Source organism: Sander lucioperca, chromosome 20 (assembly GCF_008315115.2).
Source record: "Sander lucioperca isolate FBNREF2018 chromosome 20, SLUC_FBN_1.2, whole genome shotgun sequence".
NCBI classification, from domain to species: domain Eukaryota; kingdom Metazoa; phylum Chordata; class Actinopteri; order Perciformes; family Percidae; genus Sander; species Sander lucioperca.
This window is the reverse complement of record NC_050192.1, coordinates 15151343-15171351: the sequence shown is the minus strand read 5'-3', so window position 1 is coordinate 15171351 and position 20009 is coordinate 15151343. Positions and strand designations below refer to the sequence as shown.

At 42.1% G+C, this 20009-nt stretch overlaps 1 protein-coding gene, 1 long non-coding RNA gene and 1 other non-coding gene across 10 annotated transcripts in view; all 3 read right to left on the bottom strand.

The window, feature by feature from the left end:
* The window catches only part of LOC116039809, a 196067-nt gene extending 193849 nt beyond the window's left edge, over nt 1–2218 (bottom strand). Inside the window, exons 1-2 of the long non-coding RNA XR_004896095.1 lie at nt 2033–2218; nt 1130–1340 (exon numbers count right to left, since the gene is read on the bottom strand). This is a non-coding gene — a long non-coding RNA (uncharacterized LOC116039809). The remainder of the gene's footprint in view (nt 1–1129; nt 1341–2032) is intronic.
* A 1917-nt stretch (nt 2219–4135) lies between these two features.
* brd1a (bromodomain containing 1a) lies at nt 4136–19711 on the bottom strand. 8 transcript variants are annotated; one of them, XM_031284907.2, is made up of 13 exons: nt 19039–19708; nt 16634–18035; nt 15968–16136; nt 14923–15054; nt 14677–14805; nt 12221–12533; nt 11739–12080; nt 10511–11095; nt 9663–9804; nt 9328–9461; nt 7863–7972; nt 7193–7347; nt 4136–6070 (listed from the first exon to the last, which is right to left on the bottom strand). In XM_031284907.2, exons 2-13 carry the CDS (start codon nt 18016–18018, stop codon nt 5887–5889), a joined length of 3780 nt encoding a protein of 1259 aa, XP_031140767.1. In that variant the 5' UTR covers nt 18019–18035; nt 19039–19708; the 3' UTR covers nt 4136–5886. The 8 variants fall into 8 exon arrangements, with proteins under 8 accessions (XP_031140767.1, XP_031140769.1, XP_031140768.1 ...); XM_031284909.2 differs by having other exon boundaries at nt 15980–16136; nt 19039–19707; XM_031284908.2 differs by lacking the exon at nt 19039–19708 and adding an exon at nt 18729–18983.
* Nucleotides 13105–13177, bottom strand: trnak-cuu. Its single transcript has one exon. It is a non-coding gene; the product is annotated as a tRNA-Lys (tRNA).
* Nucleotides 19712–20009: the final 298 nt, after the last annotated feature.

Genomic DNA, 20009 nt, shown 5'->3' with positions numbered 1-20009 from the left:
CACATATTTGTGAAAGAACAATGGGGTTTTTGCTAAGACTCAACTCAAAAAATTACACAATGTAGGTTTAAAATTCAAGATGAAAACATGTACTACTCTTCCAAACCCCACTGATTCACGGGTAGGTCCGTCAATACAAACTCAATCTTTGTTTAAACTCACAGAGCTTATTTTTAACAACTGTAAATGGAGGTCTCCAAAGATACTAAATCTGGCAATGTGTATAACAATGCACAAGACATGTAGAACATTATGAGACACAAAAAAACATGGACTTCATGGATTGGAATATATTAGATTTAAACAATATATAGCTTTAATAAAGAGCTAGACAAACGGAAATTTGATACACAACCAAAGATGTTTCCAACCTTAAAGCTACTTAAGGGGAAATATAAGGTCTAATCAGTCTATAAAATGTCAACAAATGCAGATTGCAACTTTCCAAATTCCAAGGTGACGTCTTAAATTATCTGGTTTTGTCTGACCACAAGTCCCAAACCCAAAGATATTCTATCTGCAACGATATATAACAAAAAAAAAAGCAGCAACTTCTACTTTTTATTAGAATCTGAAACCAGAGCAGCATTCTTTTAACTATTTTTCCATCTCTGCTTTGGGTTTTTTTGTCAGAAAATCAACAATGGCTCAGGTGCAGAATAAAAGCAGCCCTAGAGACTTTCATTCCACCCTGAATTAATCTGCTGAGAAAAGTAAAAAAAAAAATGTCAAGAAAATCTAAAAATAAAAAGCACCAATCGCCAAAACCTTGGGAGGAAAATGTATCAGGAATTAGTTGCCAGGTATGACACCACTGTGAAACCCAGGCAATACTTGCTGTCACTTCCTGACGTGGGAACCAAAGAACTGCTGGTGGCGCAAGTTCACCATAATAAGATGCATTAATATGGAACATGCGCGCCCACATTTACAGCTATGAACATGTGCGGTTCCATGTGCCTGCAAACTCATTAATGCATGCAGAGGAGTGTATCGAGTGTGTGTGTGTGTGTGTGTGTGTGTGTGTGTGTGTGTGTTTCATTGCCTCCCTGAACCATGGTGACATTTTAGTGCAAGGTGGGCGTTGGATTATACATCTGTATACATACGCATTCACACACATGCTCACCTGTTAGAGAGCTCTGCAGGCTTCCATAACTTCGGAGGCCTCCACCTGGATGTTATTGCGGCCTGCGGCACGCTGCTCCAGCGCTCTAATGAGCCCGCCTCAACTCAGTCAAAGTCATCTGATGACACTGATGTGGGGAGATTGATATTCACGCTTGACTCGCCGTCCTCTCCACTTGACTGCTATGTTTACCTCCCCACACAATTAGTATCTGGTGAAGACAGACAGACAAAGGGGGGGGAAGAGAAAGAGGGATGGAGTCAGACTCTGCTGCTGTGTGTTTGCGCGCGACTGAATTAGCTCCAATCGTTTAGAAAGATGGGAGATGTCTTTCAATGTGGCTCGAAGGTGGCTTTCTATATCACAGGGCCATTACTAGCTCATTTAATCCCCCATAACGCTACTTTACCTCTCCGAATGTCAGTAGCTTGAAATAACAAAAGATGGATTGGCTTAAGTATTTAATGCATATTTCAACAGTCTCCATTCAAATTTGCATCGAGGACGTGCCTCGCTTTTTGGCCTTTTAAGACGCACTTCTAATGAACCAAACTCCACGAGTTCGAATTGGTAGGCATGGGTTCAACTCACGCCCACACAGCGCTGTTTACACTTCAAACCCACCATCTCTGTTAGCCAACTTTTATCTGACTATAGTAGCATATAAACAAATAAAACACTTAAGATGAGAACTGTCTGCCCACTCTCTGTGAAAATGGAAAAAGGGGGGGGGGGGGGGTATGGCCGGTGACTTTTAGCTGAGCTCGAGAAGAAAGAGAGGCGCCAACGCAACAGCCATGTCTTTAAACTGGTTTAGCATTAATTGACATTATCTCTAATCGGTGCATTCACAATTTGAACACAGTGATGGAAACGGTTTATCTGCTGAATACTGATGCCTACCTGGGTGGGGGAGTGAGCAGAACTTAGCAGAGCAGGTGGACGCTCAGGTACACCGAAAAATGACGTCCAGGCAAAACCATAGACGGTATAGTCTATGGGCAAAACGGAGGGAGGTTTTGTGTGGAGCCACAGCGCCTCTCTGTGGACACACTGAAAATGGCCGCCTCATTCTGCAGTGCTGAGCTGATACCACGCTGATACCTACGTGTCTCTCAGTTAGCTTGAGCAGGAGGGATACTAGCTGTATTTCTTAACTTTATACTTCTACTCTACCACTTTTCAGAGGGAAATATTGTACTTTTTACTTCACTACAGTTTTTTTTTTTTTTACGTGCTACTTTTCAGTTACCTTTAAGATTTTACATGTTTACAGGGTTCCCCTTGACATATCCACTTAACTTTGCACCAAAATAGGTAAAACTATTCAATATTTCTGAAAAAGAACAAGGATTTGAGAAATGTACAAAGTAATAATACAAATTTGTGTAGCAGAACTTCTTTTCTACCCCATTAATCATCTCACGACCCCTCAGATTTACCGTGTGACCATTTGTATGGGGTCAAAACTGGACTAATAATCAACCAATATAGTTCAAAGCTTTCTTGATGTGCAGTGCATTTTACTGATACCACTTTTAATACATTTTCTTTGAATACAGGACTTATACTTGGAATTGTTGCATTGGTAGTTTTACTTCAGTAAATGACCACAGGACTTGTAGCTCTTCAGCTACAGGTTTTTACAGTCAGTACAGAAATATCTCTTGTAAAGCACTAACCATCGAGAGGGGAACTGTAATGATTTCATTAATACAGCTTCTGACACATTTACTAAGAACCCTACATTTCTCAGAAGGAGGATAATCTGGAAATTCAGAATAGTATGTAGAAAAAGCATTAAAAATAACTAGAGAAGGCATTTCCTGAAGAAAATATGGGTAAGAGCTGGGAAGCTGCAGCTGCCACTGTTGCTTGAAGAGCATGTATTAACATTAGAAAAGCTGCATTTACAGGAGAAAAAGCAGGTGTGAATACAAACGAGAGAATATCTCAAACTAACACGTTCTCTGGCACTGACTGCAGGGGATTCAAACTTAAAATGACAGATTAACAAGGTGCATGGTGTGCCAAGTGAGCCAACACTCAAAATGGAAATAGAAAGAAGAAAAACAAAACGGTATCCAGAAGAGATATAATAAGTTCTGTACATATGAGCAGTTCCCACCAAAATAATCAAATTAGATTGATCAAAATCAACGAGCTTCCTTTACCAGATCGCTGTTGTCAGGATCATCTTTCTAAGTTTAAAGTTGATTTAAACCTGTGCAACTTTTAATTGCACTAAAAACTAATTGGCTTGTAGTTCCAGGAGGTTTAAAATATTAAAGGCGGCAGGAGCATGATGATGTACAATAAGTGTACACGGTGTTTGAATGAATGGAGAATCTAAGTTTAAGAAAAGGAAGATGAAGAGAGGGGTCGACCTGCACACGTATACAGCAGTGAATTAGTGTGTTTCAGTGCTCAACCTATTAAGGTTTAGATTTCAAAAAATCTTGTGGGAATCTTGTCCAATAAGGTACGCATGTGTGCTTGTAGAGTAAAAAATGTGGGACTTTGACCAGTTTTGAAAATATTTTCTAATCTAATCTAAACACTGCTCCACACTCCAGTCGATCATGTTACTGATGAAGTCTCATAACGGCCCACAGCTAACAGTCACTTCTCACTTAAATTGCTCTAAAACTGTGTCTTAGTGGCTGCATGTATGTCAGAGCAGTTTACTTCCCACGCTGAGTCTAATCATCCCTCTCTCATTCAATTATGGAATTCTGATCTTCAAAAATTCATATAAAATCGCTGCAATACAGCAGCCTATATTACATAGCTGACAACCTATAGGACACAATTTGCTATTTAGGTGGACACTCATCAGCTGAGTAAATGAGAAAGGTACAGTGCCATATGGCAGGGAGTAGGTTGAATTAGTGTCTGCCCTCCGCCAACCATGAAGGAGGTTTAGTCCTTTAAAAGTGACTGAGGAGAATTTGAGTCCCTCTTGTGCCCCAGATAAGGCTAAAAATATATAAATGTAATCACAAATTGAATTAGAATTTTGGCTTTATTAAATTACATTTGTTGGTCTGTTACTTTAGCAGTGAGTTTGTGTAACACTGAATACTGCACAATGCCACCAGGAGACACTACATAAAAAAGAAAACGTGTTCATATTTGTATCTTTTATTTTTTTGCTAGAAAAAAAACTGTCCCAGCAATATATCATATGACCTGATTAAAAAAACTACTACAGTTAAGTACAAAATGAAATATACCAAAACTACCCAATGCTTCCCAGAAAAAAAAGGCAAGAGTATAAAATGAAATGTCTTGAAGTCTACAACTAGGAAAAAATAAAAGTTAGAAAAGGTTACTTTAAAAAGAAGGCAAGTATCCACCATAAAATGTGCCACTTTACCACAATCAGTTTGCACGTCTTTCCTTGGATATAAAGTAATGCAAAAACTTTACAATAAGTTACCGCAGGCATGTCTCCCTACGACTACAGCAAAACCAAGTAACAGTCAAATGTATCACATAAAAATACACTTTTACTTTTTTTGGCAAACAAGTTCACACGTCACACAGAAAATGAAATCGGCAAAAAACTTCTGGGTAGCAACATTTTTGGTTTCTTGAGAACAATATACGTTCTGGGTCCACGACATCAGACTGCCTGTATGAGCTTCAGAGACTTACATACCGTATTACCGTGTATTCAAATCGTATAAATATATCTGGAAAAAAATATATACTAAAACTATTTTTAATACAAAAATTAATAAATGCCAAATGGAAGCTTATGATTATAAACCTCAATAACTTAAAATAAAAAAAAATGAAAAAGGGAATACTTTCATACTTTTCTGAAACATGACATTTTAGCCCTAATCTCCTTATACTAAGGCTTTTGCACTTTTTTTCCCCCATTCTTCTTGATCATACAGCATTGTCAAAATAGCACTCACATGTTAGTGCCAAGAATGCACCAAGTATAAATACTAAGAAAACCCCTGTACAGTACCCATTGATGTCAAAATTACAAAATAAGTTAGTGTCAGGCAACTGTACAGACTATTTACAGTTTAAAAACAAAGGAAGATATTTGTAAATGGAGAGGACCAGTAAGTAAATGTGACATAACATAAGCTTTGGCTATAACTGAAAAGCCTTCACGTAGGCATGAAATGTACATTTTCTGTCCACTTTAGCTAATTTACCAGCTACTAAATGCTTCTTTTCTTAATGACTTGTAACAGAAATGATGATTGGCTACCTGCCAAAATAACGGCCCCATCAGCCACAGCCAAAATTTAACGGTTGGTGTTAAGTTCTTGTCTCACTACAAAGTCCTGACAGTACAGAAACGTTTGGTAAGGCTACCAAAATGTAGGAAATCAATCACTGTTTTTTTGCCTTGATTGGCAATGATTGGTGGAGTGAGGTGAGGGAGTGAGGGAGGGATGGGAGGTGGACATAAAGAGCAGTCTCTAAGCACAGTTACTAGCATGGAGGTGGAGAGGAATAGATAGACAGATAGATAGATAGACACATTCATTTCATCAGCAGCAGCCATATCCCAGCGGCACGTGGTAGGAGTGTGTGCGAGTAGGAATGGATGAGGAAGAGACACCACCTGTTACAGCAGGTGGCCAGTAAACATTTGAGTCTCCTGCAGAGACAGAGAGTCAGGGGGGAGTAGAGGAGGGTATTTGGTACAGGAAACATACACGTGTGTGTGTGTGTGTGTGTGTGTGTGTGTGTGTGTGTGTGTGAGAGAGAGTCAGCAAGTGTCATCAGTCCACGTCGCTGAGGTCGCTGACTGGCTCGTCCTGCACTATGCTCAGGTGGTTCATGGCACGGCTGAAGGCGATCTGGACAGCCTTGCGAATGCTGGATGTGCGTCCCTCCATCATTTTGATTTTGTCTATGGTCTTGTCCATTCCCAGAGGAACCATCTTGGATCTAGGAAGCCACTGCCTGAAGGGAAAAAAAAAAAAAAAAACGCAGCATCCATATTACAACACCTGAACAGTAGCTACGGTTTTTTATCCTTCTAGAAGTATCACTCCCCAGGAATGCATCACTCCTTCTTTCAAGAAAACTTGGATTTGTTGAAATGAACTAAGTTTGATTTTAAACAAAGCGCTACAGATAACTGGTGTTTATTCTCATATGTGTGGTTATTCTTTCATTTGAGGTGAGGAAAACCAATGGCAACCGCCCTACGGGTTACTATTGCGCTGACAGATTTTGCGCTCAGCTTGGTTTTTGCACAGGACAGGAAGCAACCACTGCAGCTAAAAAGTCGATCTAAAAAATATAAAACAATAACACAAAAACAGTGAAAAGCAGTAAAGGCTCACATTTGAAAAGCTGGAATGGGAAAATGTTTGGAATTTTACTTTAATGAATGACAAAAAAAAAAATGACTACATTTTCTGTCAACGGACTATTTGTTGGCGCCTCTGTTTTCGTGCATGAACACAGACACACACACACACACACACACACACACACACACACACACACAAGATAAACATCACAGGTTTTCTGCAGGTATTTTGGCAGGGAGATGGGAGAAAACTGACCAACTCACAGTACTAGCCCCAACATCAGTTCCTGTCAGTCCAGAAATACTACTATTGCTACTGTCTCGGCTCCATTTGAGGGCGCAGTGGTCTTTGGGATGGAAAACGTTTTTTAGGGAAAATAAAGAAGATAAATGATGTGTGTGCCAGGACAAAAAAAATGGAACTCAGGAGTATTTAATCAACTGATTGGTGGTAAAGAACAAAACAAAAAGCTTTTTGTTATACTCTATTTTAATAACAATATGATTTATTATCCTAGATGCGGAGTAATGTTTCCCAGTGGCAAATAAAAAGCCAGTTCAAGTGTAACACAAAGGCTACCGTACCATCATCACTGTTAAAGACTGAAAAACAGGGGACATTTTTAAGACAGCCATTTTGTTGTCTCTTGACAGTTGATGTGATGCAGCCACGAGAGAATAATGATCAGCTGAGGGACATGTTGACAGGTTTACCCTTGCAGAGACCTGCGTCAGCTTAAATCACTCCAACAGATAGCGGCACTTACCAGCTGCGCTTGTTGTCGAAGAAGAGGACGAGGTAGAGTTTCTCTTCGGCTTTGTACTGCATCTGTTCTCCGATGCGGAGCACGTCCATGGGGGGCATGGGGATGGACACCCCGTTGTGCTGGCAGCCCACGCGCGGCATGTGGGGGTCGATGATCTACACACAGTGGGAGAGGGGAGGCCGTTACACACAGATGCTCATGAATGCAAACGCATGGCAAACATACGTCCACCCGTATGTAAAGATGTCTACACTGTGTGTGTACGTACAGACGCGCGTGCGCACACACACACACACACACACACACACACACACACACACACACACACACACACACACACACACACACACACACACACACACACACACACACACACACACACACACACACACACACACACACACACTTGTGGCAATAACATTCTTTTCCTCATGTCTTTTTATGCTAAGGTCAAATTGAAGTGGATAACAGTGAAAGGCTGCCACCTAGAGGAAAAACACCTGACACCCCTCAAGTGTCCACCGGACACCTAAAACAACAGCTGCAGTAAAACTATTGTTGTCCTGTGGGACGAGAGTGCCATAATTAGGTTCCAAAGTAAAGAGATGACAAGAAAACTTCAGATTAAAAAGACTAGATTGTCATGCTTTTCTCGCCCACAAACACTCACCAAGGCAGGGTAGGAAGGGTATCCACTACATTTGGCCCAAACTAGCTTTAGGGGTTCCAATGCAACAGTTGCAGCACTAGCGGGCATCCAAATATTGCTGTTGCCAACCTCTATGGAAGCGGGAACAACACCAAACAAGTCAAGTGTGGGTTTAAACACAGAAAACACATTTTTAAAGCTGTGCTGGAAGTGCAGGACCAAACAGCAAAACCAGGGTGGGAAATTCACTTTTCTCTTTAAGAGCCACAGTGAACGACATATATTAAAAATTTACCAGCCACTTTTAGCATTTTATTAGCCAAATATGAATTTTAGAGGAGGGAAGAGTCTCCAGAGACTCCAGCTGCTGACTGGTTACATGCCATGATGGCATTCAAAGGTTATAGACTCACCGGTCACTGCCCAAAGTCACAAGAAGCTGGCTGGAAGCTGCTGGTAATTTCCAACCCTGCTTTTATGCATGTAAATGCCAGGTGTCTGCCAGTTAAACTTTTAGGACCAAATATCAAAGGACCAATTCCCCAGTTCAAAGTTTGATAGTTTTCATGACACAATTTAAAACATTTTAAAATTGTACAGCACCTGCAGACATCTGGCAACATACACAAATACTTACTGTGTGTATATGTTGGCTCATAGAAGAAGGAATTGCAGCACATAACTGTTTTTTAAGCTGCATTCTAATGTATATTTGGCCCTATTTTCTATTAAAAGTCCCATATTATGCTCCTTTTCAGGTTCATACTTGTATTTTGGGTTCCTACTAGAACATGTTTACATGCTTTAATGTTCACAAAGCACACAATTCTTCTCATACTGTGTCTGAATATACCTGTATTCACCCTCTGTTTGAAACGATCCGTTTTAGCGCCTGTCTCTTTAAGCCCCCCTCCAGAAAAAGCCCAGTCTGATCTGATTGGTCAGCGTTTCCGGGTCTTCCGCATCTGCGCTCTCGGCGTCTTTGCACCATCAATTGCAGGGAATGGATGTAACGGCACTGTAATGGCACTTTCTGTCTATATATAGTATAGTTGTGACATAGCTGTACAGAAGTCCGGATGGCTCGTTTGAAGGCACCGTTTCTGAATACTTTTTACAAAGCACACGGGACCTTTAACTGGAAGTCCAGTGAGGTTTTACGGTTCTAAATGTTTTCTCATATTTACGATTTTCTTTGATGAAGTGAATGGTTGTAAGATGTGAAGTCTCCTGCCTAGGTACGTACATATTTTTTCTCAATAACCAAATTTGAGGGCCCATGTAAAACATGTTTGTTGAGTCATCCGTATCAACCTCAAAATTCAGTATCATCCAGGCTCCGATTCAGTTTTTGTTTACAGAAAGGCATAAGAATTGTGTAGAGCACTTCTATTTATTAGAAACTGTGAATAAAATAGTCTGTGTACATAATGTTAAGACTAACCCTCACACATGCATGCAGATTCTCATAATGCAGCCAATTTACCAGCAGCGATTCGTGCAGCTTTTGCAAAATTCCCGGTTTCGATGCAGGCGATTAATTCGCTCTTATCGTCCACAGTGTTTCTCCGGACCAAGGCGGGTTTCCCTTTCCCACATTTTGGAAGACTGAGAATAGTGCTAGAAACAAAAACAAAAAAAAAGACATATACACACCAGTCAACTTCTGGTGCTGATGATGGCTTGCTCTGACGACCAGCTAATAGAACAATAGAAGAATGGAAGAACAGAAAGAGCAGCTGACATCGTTAGGCCCTGCTTTTAAGTTAAATCAAAATCAAAAACACAAGACTAGCTGTATGTTATTATCTGGTGGATTACCTGGTGCTTCCTGGCAGACTACAACATGAAGAGATGGAGGACTCCGAGGCACAGCGTCTTCGTGGCTCCACCGGTCTACTGGCTCTACTAGAGTCTTCTAGCTCCTTCTCCTCTTCCACCTCCAGAAAACCACTTGACAAGCCTGAGAGGAGGCACAGCACAATGGAATTACAACCCAACACAAAAATGTATATAACGAACACTCAAATGGTAATGTGTCTGCATTGGCTACAGTTTGTTCAATCAGCCTCTAATCTTATTAGGCAGACTGATGTAACAGAGTAAACAAGTGTCTGTTGCTAATTACTGCTGTGCTGTTTTGACTGCAATGACTTGTAAGTAGTCTAACGGCTAATTGCAATGTTTGAACTGACAGTTTCAGGGGTTGGCAGCAGACAGAGACGGACTGGCCATCTGGAATTTGGGCAAATGCCAGAAGGAACCCCCCCCGCATGGACCCCTATGGGCCACTACTGATAATTGGTCTTTGTATGCATGCAGCCACAAATATTCAAGATTGTACTGCAGCGAGGTGGGTGGAAAGATTAACTCGGAAGGTAAAGTTACTAATTTCCAAGCTAGGATATTGACAAAAATAGGGCCGGTGTGTTGCAAATGCCAGGGCCGTTTTTTTTATCCCAGTACGTCACTGGCAGCAGAACTCAATACATAGACTAATTTAATGGCATTCAAATTCTGACATTTGGTAACTAAGAAAATCGTGAAAAAGTGCAAGGTAGGCTAGTGTTAGATGGCGGAAATATTGATGGCACTGAATCCCCACAGAAATCATAGTCAGTGACATACAGCCCATTTTCTCGGAGTATTTTTCTGTGTACACTTCCTACCGGTGTCAAGTCGTTTCACAGGGGACTCTCCCTCGTCTTCGTGCTCTCCACCTCCTCCATCCTCCTCGCCGTCTCTACTGCCGCTGTGCTTCCTCTTCTTGCTGTGAAGTAGCGTCTCCAGCCGGGGTATGACCACCGACAGGAAGGACTTGGAGCCCAGCTGTGCGCCGTCTTCATCTTCCTCCTCCTCCTCGCCCTCTTTTCTGTCGAGTCTGTCAGCCCCCTCGTCTCCGCTCCTCGGGGGCTTGTGGGGACTGGCGGCCTTGGACTTGCGGAAGAGCACGGCCGTCCGGCGGTTAACCGTGCCCGTGGGCTCTGCGAGGGTGGACGTGGCCACCACGCTCACATCTCTGTCCAGCAACGAGTTCGGGAGGCTGTCGTGGGAGTAGCCGTTGAGGCGTGGGGCGGAGGGGAGCAGGTCTGGTATCTCCCCATCGAACTTCACGCGCTTGCTGGGATGCTTGTCTTCACAGTCTGGTGCGGCGTCGATTGGTTTGAGGGTGGGGGGCTCGGGGTCTCTGTCTGAGTGGATGAGGGGGGGGATAGAGTCGGAATGCTCCAGTTTAGGAGGAAGAGACTTATCTCCTGTAGGGAAGAAGAAGAAGAAGAAGAAGAAGAAATAACTATTTATAATTGAATGTCTGACTATACAGCGTACGTTAATTATTCAAATTGCAACCACTAAAGCACAACACATTATTCATACTATGGCACACAGGCTTACAATTATGCACCACAATTTGTTTACTTAGTTTTTTGGGTGCAGAGCATCAATTTTTCTTTCCTTCAGTTTTATTATTTATATTAATTTATGTTTACTTTCTCTTCCATTCTTAGAACTATTTCCTCATGGTGCTATAGAAATAGAATATATTACATGTTATTGTGGTAAAGGATTAGCTATGCAGAAGAGCATAATGAAATCTGTGGCATACCATTTTGGAAGAACAACCAAAAGTAAAAAGTAAAAACATAAACAACACAACAGAGATTTGGAGGGCAACTCAGAGATTTGGAAGCAAAGACGAATATACTAGCATGTTTCAGACACACTCATTATAGGGGAACAGCATGTGACATTGCTCTGTCAGGCTATGTTTTGGGTTAGGGGCTAATCTCTGACCTCTGACCTGCACGTCAGGATATTAAGAACATGTGATTGTCTAAAAAAAAAAAAAAAAAAAAAAATAATATCACATGTCACACACAAATCCAAACCCATACGTACCCTCATCATCTGGAAAATGTCCATTGGGCTTCAATCTCTCTTCTTTAGGTTTACTCAACTCTGGGTGGGAGGCAGCTGATGAAGATGATGCCGATGTGGAGGGAGTTGTGGAGGAAGACGAGTGGTGGTGGTGGTGGTGGTGGTGGTGGTGGGAGGGAAGGACTTTCTTTAGGCTCATCTCATTGCGCACATCGTTGATGGTCTTTTTGAGCAGCTTTAGGCGCTTGCTGCGGGAGGGGCTGGACTTCATGGCACAGGTCAGGTCAAACTTCTCCAGTAGCTGCTGCAGCTGCTTGTCCGGAGACAGATGCTCCCGATTGGCTGGCGCTAGTAGGCGGTCCACTAAGGAGAAAAATGAAAACAGTAGGAGATTGAAACATGGGTCAAATTCTGTGACTTTTTCTCATTCACTCGCCCCGACTCTAATGATGCAAACCCGTCACAGAGGAATGTGCCTTCGCTGATGCTGCTGCTGCCCTTACCGTCCTCCCAAGAAAAGGATGTTGGTGCTTTGATTTCGGGCGCTTCAGCCAGATGCATGCCGCTTTCAGTGTCAAAGCCGATTTTCTCCACATCTCGCCGAGCCTTTCTGAGCAGGGACCCGCCCTGGTCTCGGAGGCGGACGGCAGTCCGGTAGAAATAGGTGTCCTTTGAGTTATATTTCATGCAATTATCAATAATGAGGTTGAAGTCGTTCTCAAACTGCTCAAAGTTGTTGTAGGCCTGTGCATCGATGCGCTGCCGCATGGTGGAGAAGTCCATTGGGTGCTTAATATGGTCGAGGTAGTCGGGCACCTAGCAGGAAACAGCGGATATAATCAATTATTTTAGAATTACTTCCACCATTTATTTTTAAACACAACGTGAATATCATTGTATGTTGCATGTCAACCCAACATGCTTAACCAAATGTAATTATTTTAGATACAGCATCTAATAAATCATTCATGTCAGCATGTCTGTAAAGTAAAGCATATTATCTTTTACAACACTATCTAAAAAAAAAAAAAAATCAATAATATTTCATATTTTTCTAGCTTGTAATGTCTTAACCCTCGTGTTGTCTTCCCGTCAACCTTGAAAAAAACACTTTTTTTTCGACGTTTTTGAAGCCATTTTTTCACAGTTTGTTTTTGCTTTTTCTGTTTTAAATTGTTACATTTTTCTTCTACACGTTTTCAGCGCTTATTTCTACGTCCCATATTTTCGGATATAAAACAAAAATTGAAAACGAGTCAATTTGACCCAAAGTCAACACAAGGGTTAAAACTTAGATGTATTATTGCCAACAACACACTTTCCACACGTGCTCAGTTAACCAACCAAATCTACTGGTAATTCAACAGAGTCCAGAGTCAAAAAGGTGCGCCCAACGTGGGGCTCGAACCCACGACCCTGAGATTAAGAGTCTCATGCTCTACCGACTGAGCTAGCCGGGCTGGCAGGAAGAACAACCCTTCACCCGCTCCATACGTCACCATCTGCCGATGGACCTTCCTCTCGAGTAACACATTCCACTTAATGGGCAGTCACATTGCTCAACACTGTCTAAACAAGGAGAGGGGGTGTTGATTTACAACCAGAGAGTCACTATGATCAGAACCTGTACCACGGAGCGAGCAGTTGTCTGCTGTCTGTAGTCTTTGTGGTGTGTTCAAGTGCAACTTTTAACACGTGTGGCATAGCATGGGAAAGCAAAGGCTGTAATTACTCTCCGTTTGTAAGTGGTAGTACAGAAACTCATAATCAATGATTTGATATTTCACAAGGTCACACTCTGTGTTGTCCTCCCCTGGACTCTTTAATGTACTTAGATTAAACACAAAGAGTTTAAATGATGTAAATGTTTGTGTGACTTGCAATTATTTCACTGTTCTGCCGTTAGCAGGCTTTCCTCCTGACAACAGCACGATGGCAAAGTGCAAAGTGCTGTGTTGAAATATGAACCAGCAAGTCGAGTTTGGAGCCTTATCAAACAGGAAGTCTCTGGGTGACAGATGGTAGTCCTTGTACTGGCTAAAAGCTGGTTGGACATGTCTTAAAAAGTTCATCATGGCTGCAGTTACTTTCTTCTCTGACGCATTGCCTGAGAGCCAAACAACAAATCGGCACAATGCCACAAGATACATACAGCACTATGAGATATGTTACATTAGGGATGGGCAATATATCGATATTATATCGATATTGTGATATGAGACCAGATATTGTTAATATATATATGTATAAGTGTTGTCTTTTCCTGGTTTTAAAGGCTGCATTACAGTAAAGTGATGTACTTTTCTGAACTTACCAGACTGTTCTAGCTGTTCTATTATTTGCCTTTTCCCCACTTAGACTTTATGTCCACATTACTGATGAATATTTATCTAAAATCTAAGTGTGAAGATATTTTGTTACAGCACCAATTGTCAACCCTAGAATATCGCTGCAATATCGATATCGAGGTATTTGGTCAAGAATATCGTGATATCCGATTTTCTCCCTATCACCCAGCCCTATGTTACATAACATGTCTGATTAGCCAACACAATGCACTGCTATTGCCAAAACAGTAGAGCCAGAATCAGCTTTTTTCAGCACTATCTGTGTTTCCTTGGTGGAGCATACAACAACGAGATCTCTACGATTTTCCAATATTGCACACAATAAATAAATAAACAAACTGTACCACAGAATTAGATAAAGTACATTCACATAACAACAATAAATGCAAGAAATAAAATGGTTTTGCAGCATATTGTACTCATAGTATTCATATTCTTCCATAGGTAAATGGTGTGTGTGTGTGTGTGTGTGTGTGTGTGTGTGTGTGTGTGTGTGTGTGTGTGTGTGTGTGTGTGTGTGGCATCCAAAGGAAAAAATATATAATAGATGATGTGTGGACAAGCTCAACAACAGAAAACTCCAAAGTGTTCAAGTATCTACTGAAGTTCACCTCGTTGACATCAACTGGCTGGGTGAAGATCTTGGCCTGGTCTTTTGTCTGGAGCTGGTCCAAGAGGGCTCTGAGCAAAATACTGAATGGACTCAACTGTATCTCTAGAAGGGTCTCCTGCAGTTTAATCTAGAACACAGCACAGAGAGGAACCATTCCACGATCAGCCTGTTGCATTTATTTAGCAGAATTTATCTGACCACAGGTTTAAGTCAGAAGTCTACCCATCGATTCCTCCACTCCTACCTCTTCCCTCTTGAGCTTCTCCCTCTTGCGGATTAGCTCAAGCAGCAGCCGGGCTCTCTCCAAGTCATGTCGGAGACGATGCCACTCCTTCAACTGGTCCTTCAGTACCCTGCTCTCCTCCTCAATCTGCCTCTGGAGAAGAAATTGAAATAAATATATATATATATATATTGAAGAATTAGCAACTTGCACAATGGGTACATGTTTATTAAGGGTGCACGATTCAGAAAATGTTACGATTCGATATCGATTTTTAGACTCACGATTCGATTCAAAAACGATTCTTGATTAAAAAAAATGATTCACAGTATGTAAATGTAGTTACTTTTCCCGTGTGTGTGTGTGTGTGTGTGTGTGTGTGTGTGTATGTGTGTATGTATGTATGTATGTATGTATGTATGTATGTATATAATATATACATATACATATAGATATATATATATAGATATAACCCTAACCCTATCTCTTATACATCCCTTAGTACATTCATGTGGATTTGTTTATTTGTTATTTTAACATCCTGTTATGATGTATGTGTATGTTGTGTGTGATGTATAAAGCTACAGGGACCTTGAATTTCCCCTTAGGGATCAATAAAGTATCTATCTATCTATCTATCTATCTATCTATCTATCTATCTATCTATCTATGATGTGATTGCAGTAGACATACAATTAAAAAACAAAAAAAAGAATTGATTTTTGGAATTCTATGAATCGATTTTGAACTGGTAGAGCTTGAATCGCAATTCGAATCGATTTTTTTGCACACCCCTAATGTTTATCAAGACTCATTTTTCCACACAATGAGGTCTTATATTTCTTTATGGCACACAGAGCCACATTTAGCAGTTAACATGCTGCTTGCAGTTAGTATGTAAACACAGCACTGTCAAACTCCTCGTTAACAGCACTACAAGTTGAAAAGCATACTGTTATGTTATATAGTTGAAAATTAAAATCGTTAAGCATGTCAAGTTCTAAATGCTACTGGTACTTTGGTAAAAGGCAAAATGAAGACTGAAAGTCTCCTGTGGTTGACTGACAGATGAACAAACCGGTTGCGCATTCTTCTGAGACTGCATGCTTGTCTGAAGGCGTCTGATGAGGGGAAGTCCATTCCTCGATTGCCTTTTTAGCGTCCAGTAATTCAGGACCAGCTCCACAAAGGCTTTCTTCTTCTGAACTGACACCTGGTTCAGAATGGTTTGTAACCTAGACGAGGCAGGAAGACGGGTATCAGAAGGACACAGCCAGGAAGGGATACCGAACAACTAGCTAAGCACACCTCAAAAGTCACTGGTTGCTTGCAGGATTATGCAAGTCAAGTATATTTTTAGACTGTGTGAACTGTGGCTGGTTACATGTGGTTGTGGTTTTTCAGAGTTATATTAAAAGTAACAGCCGCAGACAAACTTTAAACAGCATTTGACTGGCACTCAGACCAAGTGCATGCTAGCAGATCACTAAAGCTTCTATCTGTGCAGGCAAACATTAACCAGTGTCACAAATGCACAAACCCTGCAACAGCCAGTGTTTGTACATCAACAACCAAAAGCCCCATCAGTGTCTATGAGAAAGAGAGAAAAGCCCTGCCTGAACCACCACTCACACACTAAGCACCAATACCTTAAAAGTAAATGAAAGTGAATATGCCATCCCAACATATCAAATACTACATCTCCCACAATTAATACAACTCATAAGCATACCTGTGAGCAGGAAACGTAGGCACAGTAGCAGGGGATGCAGCTTCACTTTCAGGTTTCTTACACTTACTCCTCTTCTTCTTTCCTTTTGACTGTCCTTTACCAACGCCTCTCCTTTTGTCCACTTTCTTACATAGTCCGTTTTTGGGTTTGGCATCATCATATACTGTAAGAGGCCTCCTTATACACCCGTTAGGTGTATGAGCTCCACAGTAGGCTGTCTTTTTCACAGAGAATGTGGGCTCTCCGCTGTCCCTTACCTCTTTGATTGGCTCCATCTTCATAAAGAGGCCAGCCTTTTGGGCACAACTGACATGGAAGGCGGTGTAACAGTTGGCTTTGTGGCACTGGATGCAAGCCCCAACACCTTTCTCCTTGCAGAGGTAGCAGGTGAGCTTCCAGCGGGCTGAAGGAATGTGGCTGACGCCATCAATGGGTTCGATGAAGGTGGTGTTGGAGAAGCCGACCTCAGGGACCCAGAGGGCGCACACCACGTGGCCCCAGCGGTCATCGTCTGTCTTTTTCACAGCTCCACCCTTGTTGGGGCAAAGGATGCAGCCTGCTGGCTGGGTGGGTAACTGGAGGCAGTGTCTGCAGAGCCACTGGCCCTCAGGAATGTAAGGTACACCGTAACATTCCTGGTGCACAGCCACGTTGCACATATCACAAAACAGGATAGCGTTGCTGTTGTGACACTCTCCATCCATGCAGATGCAGCAGGCGGCGTCCTCATCGATGGGAGCGTGCTTTTCACTGCCTTGATCCAGACTCTCCAAGTGCAACTCTTTCTCAAAGCGGTCGACGAGGAACTCAAAGACGTTGTAAGAGACCTGACTGACCCCTTCGCTTCTCCGCTTTTCATTCACCAAATCCAGCCAGGCATAGTCTTCCTCATCCATGTCATACTCTGTTTCCTCATCCAGCTCTTCCTCTGTCTTCTCAGTGTATTTGTAAAAGGCAGCTGAGCGCTTAGGAACTGCTGGAAGATTATATTCCACTGTACGAAATTTAGGCTCCTGAAGCTTTGGACCGGTATTACCAGCGGCCAGATGTCCACCTCCCTCTCCATGGCCAGTGATGCCCAATGCAGCGTTTCTCTTCTCCAGGTTGTTTTTTAGTCTGACTGACCTCAGGAGGACCTGCTGCGGTTTCTCAGCATTCTCCTTATTGCTGGTGCACTCCATCATCTCCTGCACCATGGGGTCATCATCCGAGATCACGTCCAGCTGGTCGTATACGCTGATTCGATGGAGGCGGCCATCGACATCGAACTCCACCATGCGCTGCGCCTGGGCGTAAGTCAGGATCTGCTTGTTGGGAGAAGGCTGGATGGGAGATGGCGGCCTCTGCGGCACCGTAACCCGGTGCTGCCGAGCTTTCTTCTTCATCTTGACGCTCCGTGTTGCTGTGGAGACACAGAGTGGGGAGAAACTATTAGAGATCTGCATTTACTTCATTGGGGGAGTAAGTTAAACCAAGGGCAGAAAAGGTGGATGCATTTTTTTGAGGAGCTGCCTTTCAGAGGTCAGAAAAAACAAAGACCATTATGATTTATTGATACAGCATTTGGTGGTATAATGCACAGTTTATGATTGACATAGACTCCCACTTTTCCCAGTACAAAACATTAAAACAGCAACATAATCGACAAAGCTTTAATTGTTTTCAAAAGGTACGTTTTCCACAACAGTATGAGATATCTCATACTTTGATAGCTATCAAAATAGTGTGTAACCTGCAAGTAAGATAACAAATAATATGAATATATGCTCCAGAAATAACATCCATTAAAACAGATTGCTATGATAATATAATGTACCTGTTTTGAACTGAGAGATATGGTATTCTAATTTAATCCAATGTCCCCTGGACCAAAACACAGAAAAAGTTTTACAGTGTGAGATTTTAATGCATACTTTAATAACGTTAAAGCAAACCGGCTGACTAAGAGAGCAAAAGGAAGGTGGAACTTGTTACAGCTTAAAACTACAGAGACTATATCGATGTTGTGAACTGATATGTAACGTTTGTAGCCAGTTGTACGTTACAGTTTTGTCAATGAGCTGAGGCATTTAAATGCGGTGGGAGGCGGCCACACAACATGACTGCGCAGGAGTTAGCACTTGCCCATTTGGTGCAGAGATGAAATTTTCTTTTCACTTAAGACTCGCTGTCAAAGTGGCCAAGTTGCTAACAATAACAGTAGCTAGCCAGCTAACTAGCAAGACGAGCTAGCCACCCACTAAACGGAGCAAATGGCGTCAAACTAAACAAGAGCTCTTTAAAACAACGTATGTTAATTCATACCTAATGTTTAACATTAAACACATACTTTGCAGATGCACGGAATGCCTCCTCGTCGTCACCGCAAAACGCACAGAAAAGCACATAAAGCAAAAAGAACATACCTCGGATTCACGAACAGTTTTGCTAGTTGAGGAAGACGATAGCTAGCCAGCAGCCTTACAAAGCAATGGCGATACGGCCTGCTAAGTGGCTCTAATTCCGCACACAGTGTTCTCATCCAACGGGCGATACTGGGGTCTTTTCAGCTACTAATAAAATAACAAAGAGGCATGCTTGGTGCCTGTGAAGTTTCGATATTAAATTCTACAGAGAACACACAATGATTTGCTTTGTGGACCATTCATAGGTTAGAGTCACTCGCTAGCCACAGTCGACCAGGAGCAAATAGCAGCAGCAGTACGGATGGCTCATCCCCCAACACAACAATGCGTTTCACCAGACAACTCCCACCCGTACGCACTACTCTACGTGTGACGCTGGAGGTCATGTTGGTGGTGAGTCGTAGATTTCACACAAAAGCCCATCTGTCACACAATCAATGCATTGCCTTTTGTCGGTCCAAAGGCACAGCTCCAAACAAAGCGCGAACCGGAGAAGTTGCACTGTCAGAATAAAAGCTGAGACATAACGTTATATCTGTTTCTCCGGACCGGGTCCACGGGCTGTTATATTTGTATTACTAAAGCATATGAGTTTAACTGGTGACTATCTATCTGTCATGCACTGGGCTATTGATTCAGCAGTTTTCCTCTAGCCACAGAGGACAGTATTTAAGGGTTGAGGACACAGGCAAGAACAACAACAAACCATTGCTCTGCCCCACCCTGGTGACCAGTTCGCCCCAAGGACTTTTCTTGAGGTCAAGAAGGCCCGGGTTTAAAGCAGTAATTGTGGTGATACAATAACATATTAATATGTTCCGAGATCAAATAAGCTGTTGCCCCAGAATGACCGTGAATGCAACACACGCAGCACTTTATTCATTGAACAGTAAGTATCAAAGATCCTCTATAAATCCTCAAAACCGTCTCTGTTATTAACCGTGTGTGGTCGAATTGCTTTCGTTTAGATA

Bases quoted from the DNA above. Each gene is read 5' to 3' on its own strand.
- brd1a (XM_031284907.2), bottom strand. From the start codon at position 18,018: ATGAAGAAGAAAGCTCGGCAGCACCGGGTTACGGTGCCGCAGAGGCCG. The intron at 14,806-14,922 runs GTAGGAGTGGAG...GCTGTGTTCTAG, and splicing joins AGAAGCTCAAGAGGGAAGAG to ATTAAACTGCAGGAGACCCT. The intron at 9,462-9,662 runs GTAATCCACCAG...TTTTGTTTCTAG, and splicing joins AGTCTGCCAGGAAGCACCAG to CACTATTCTCAGTCTTCCAA.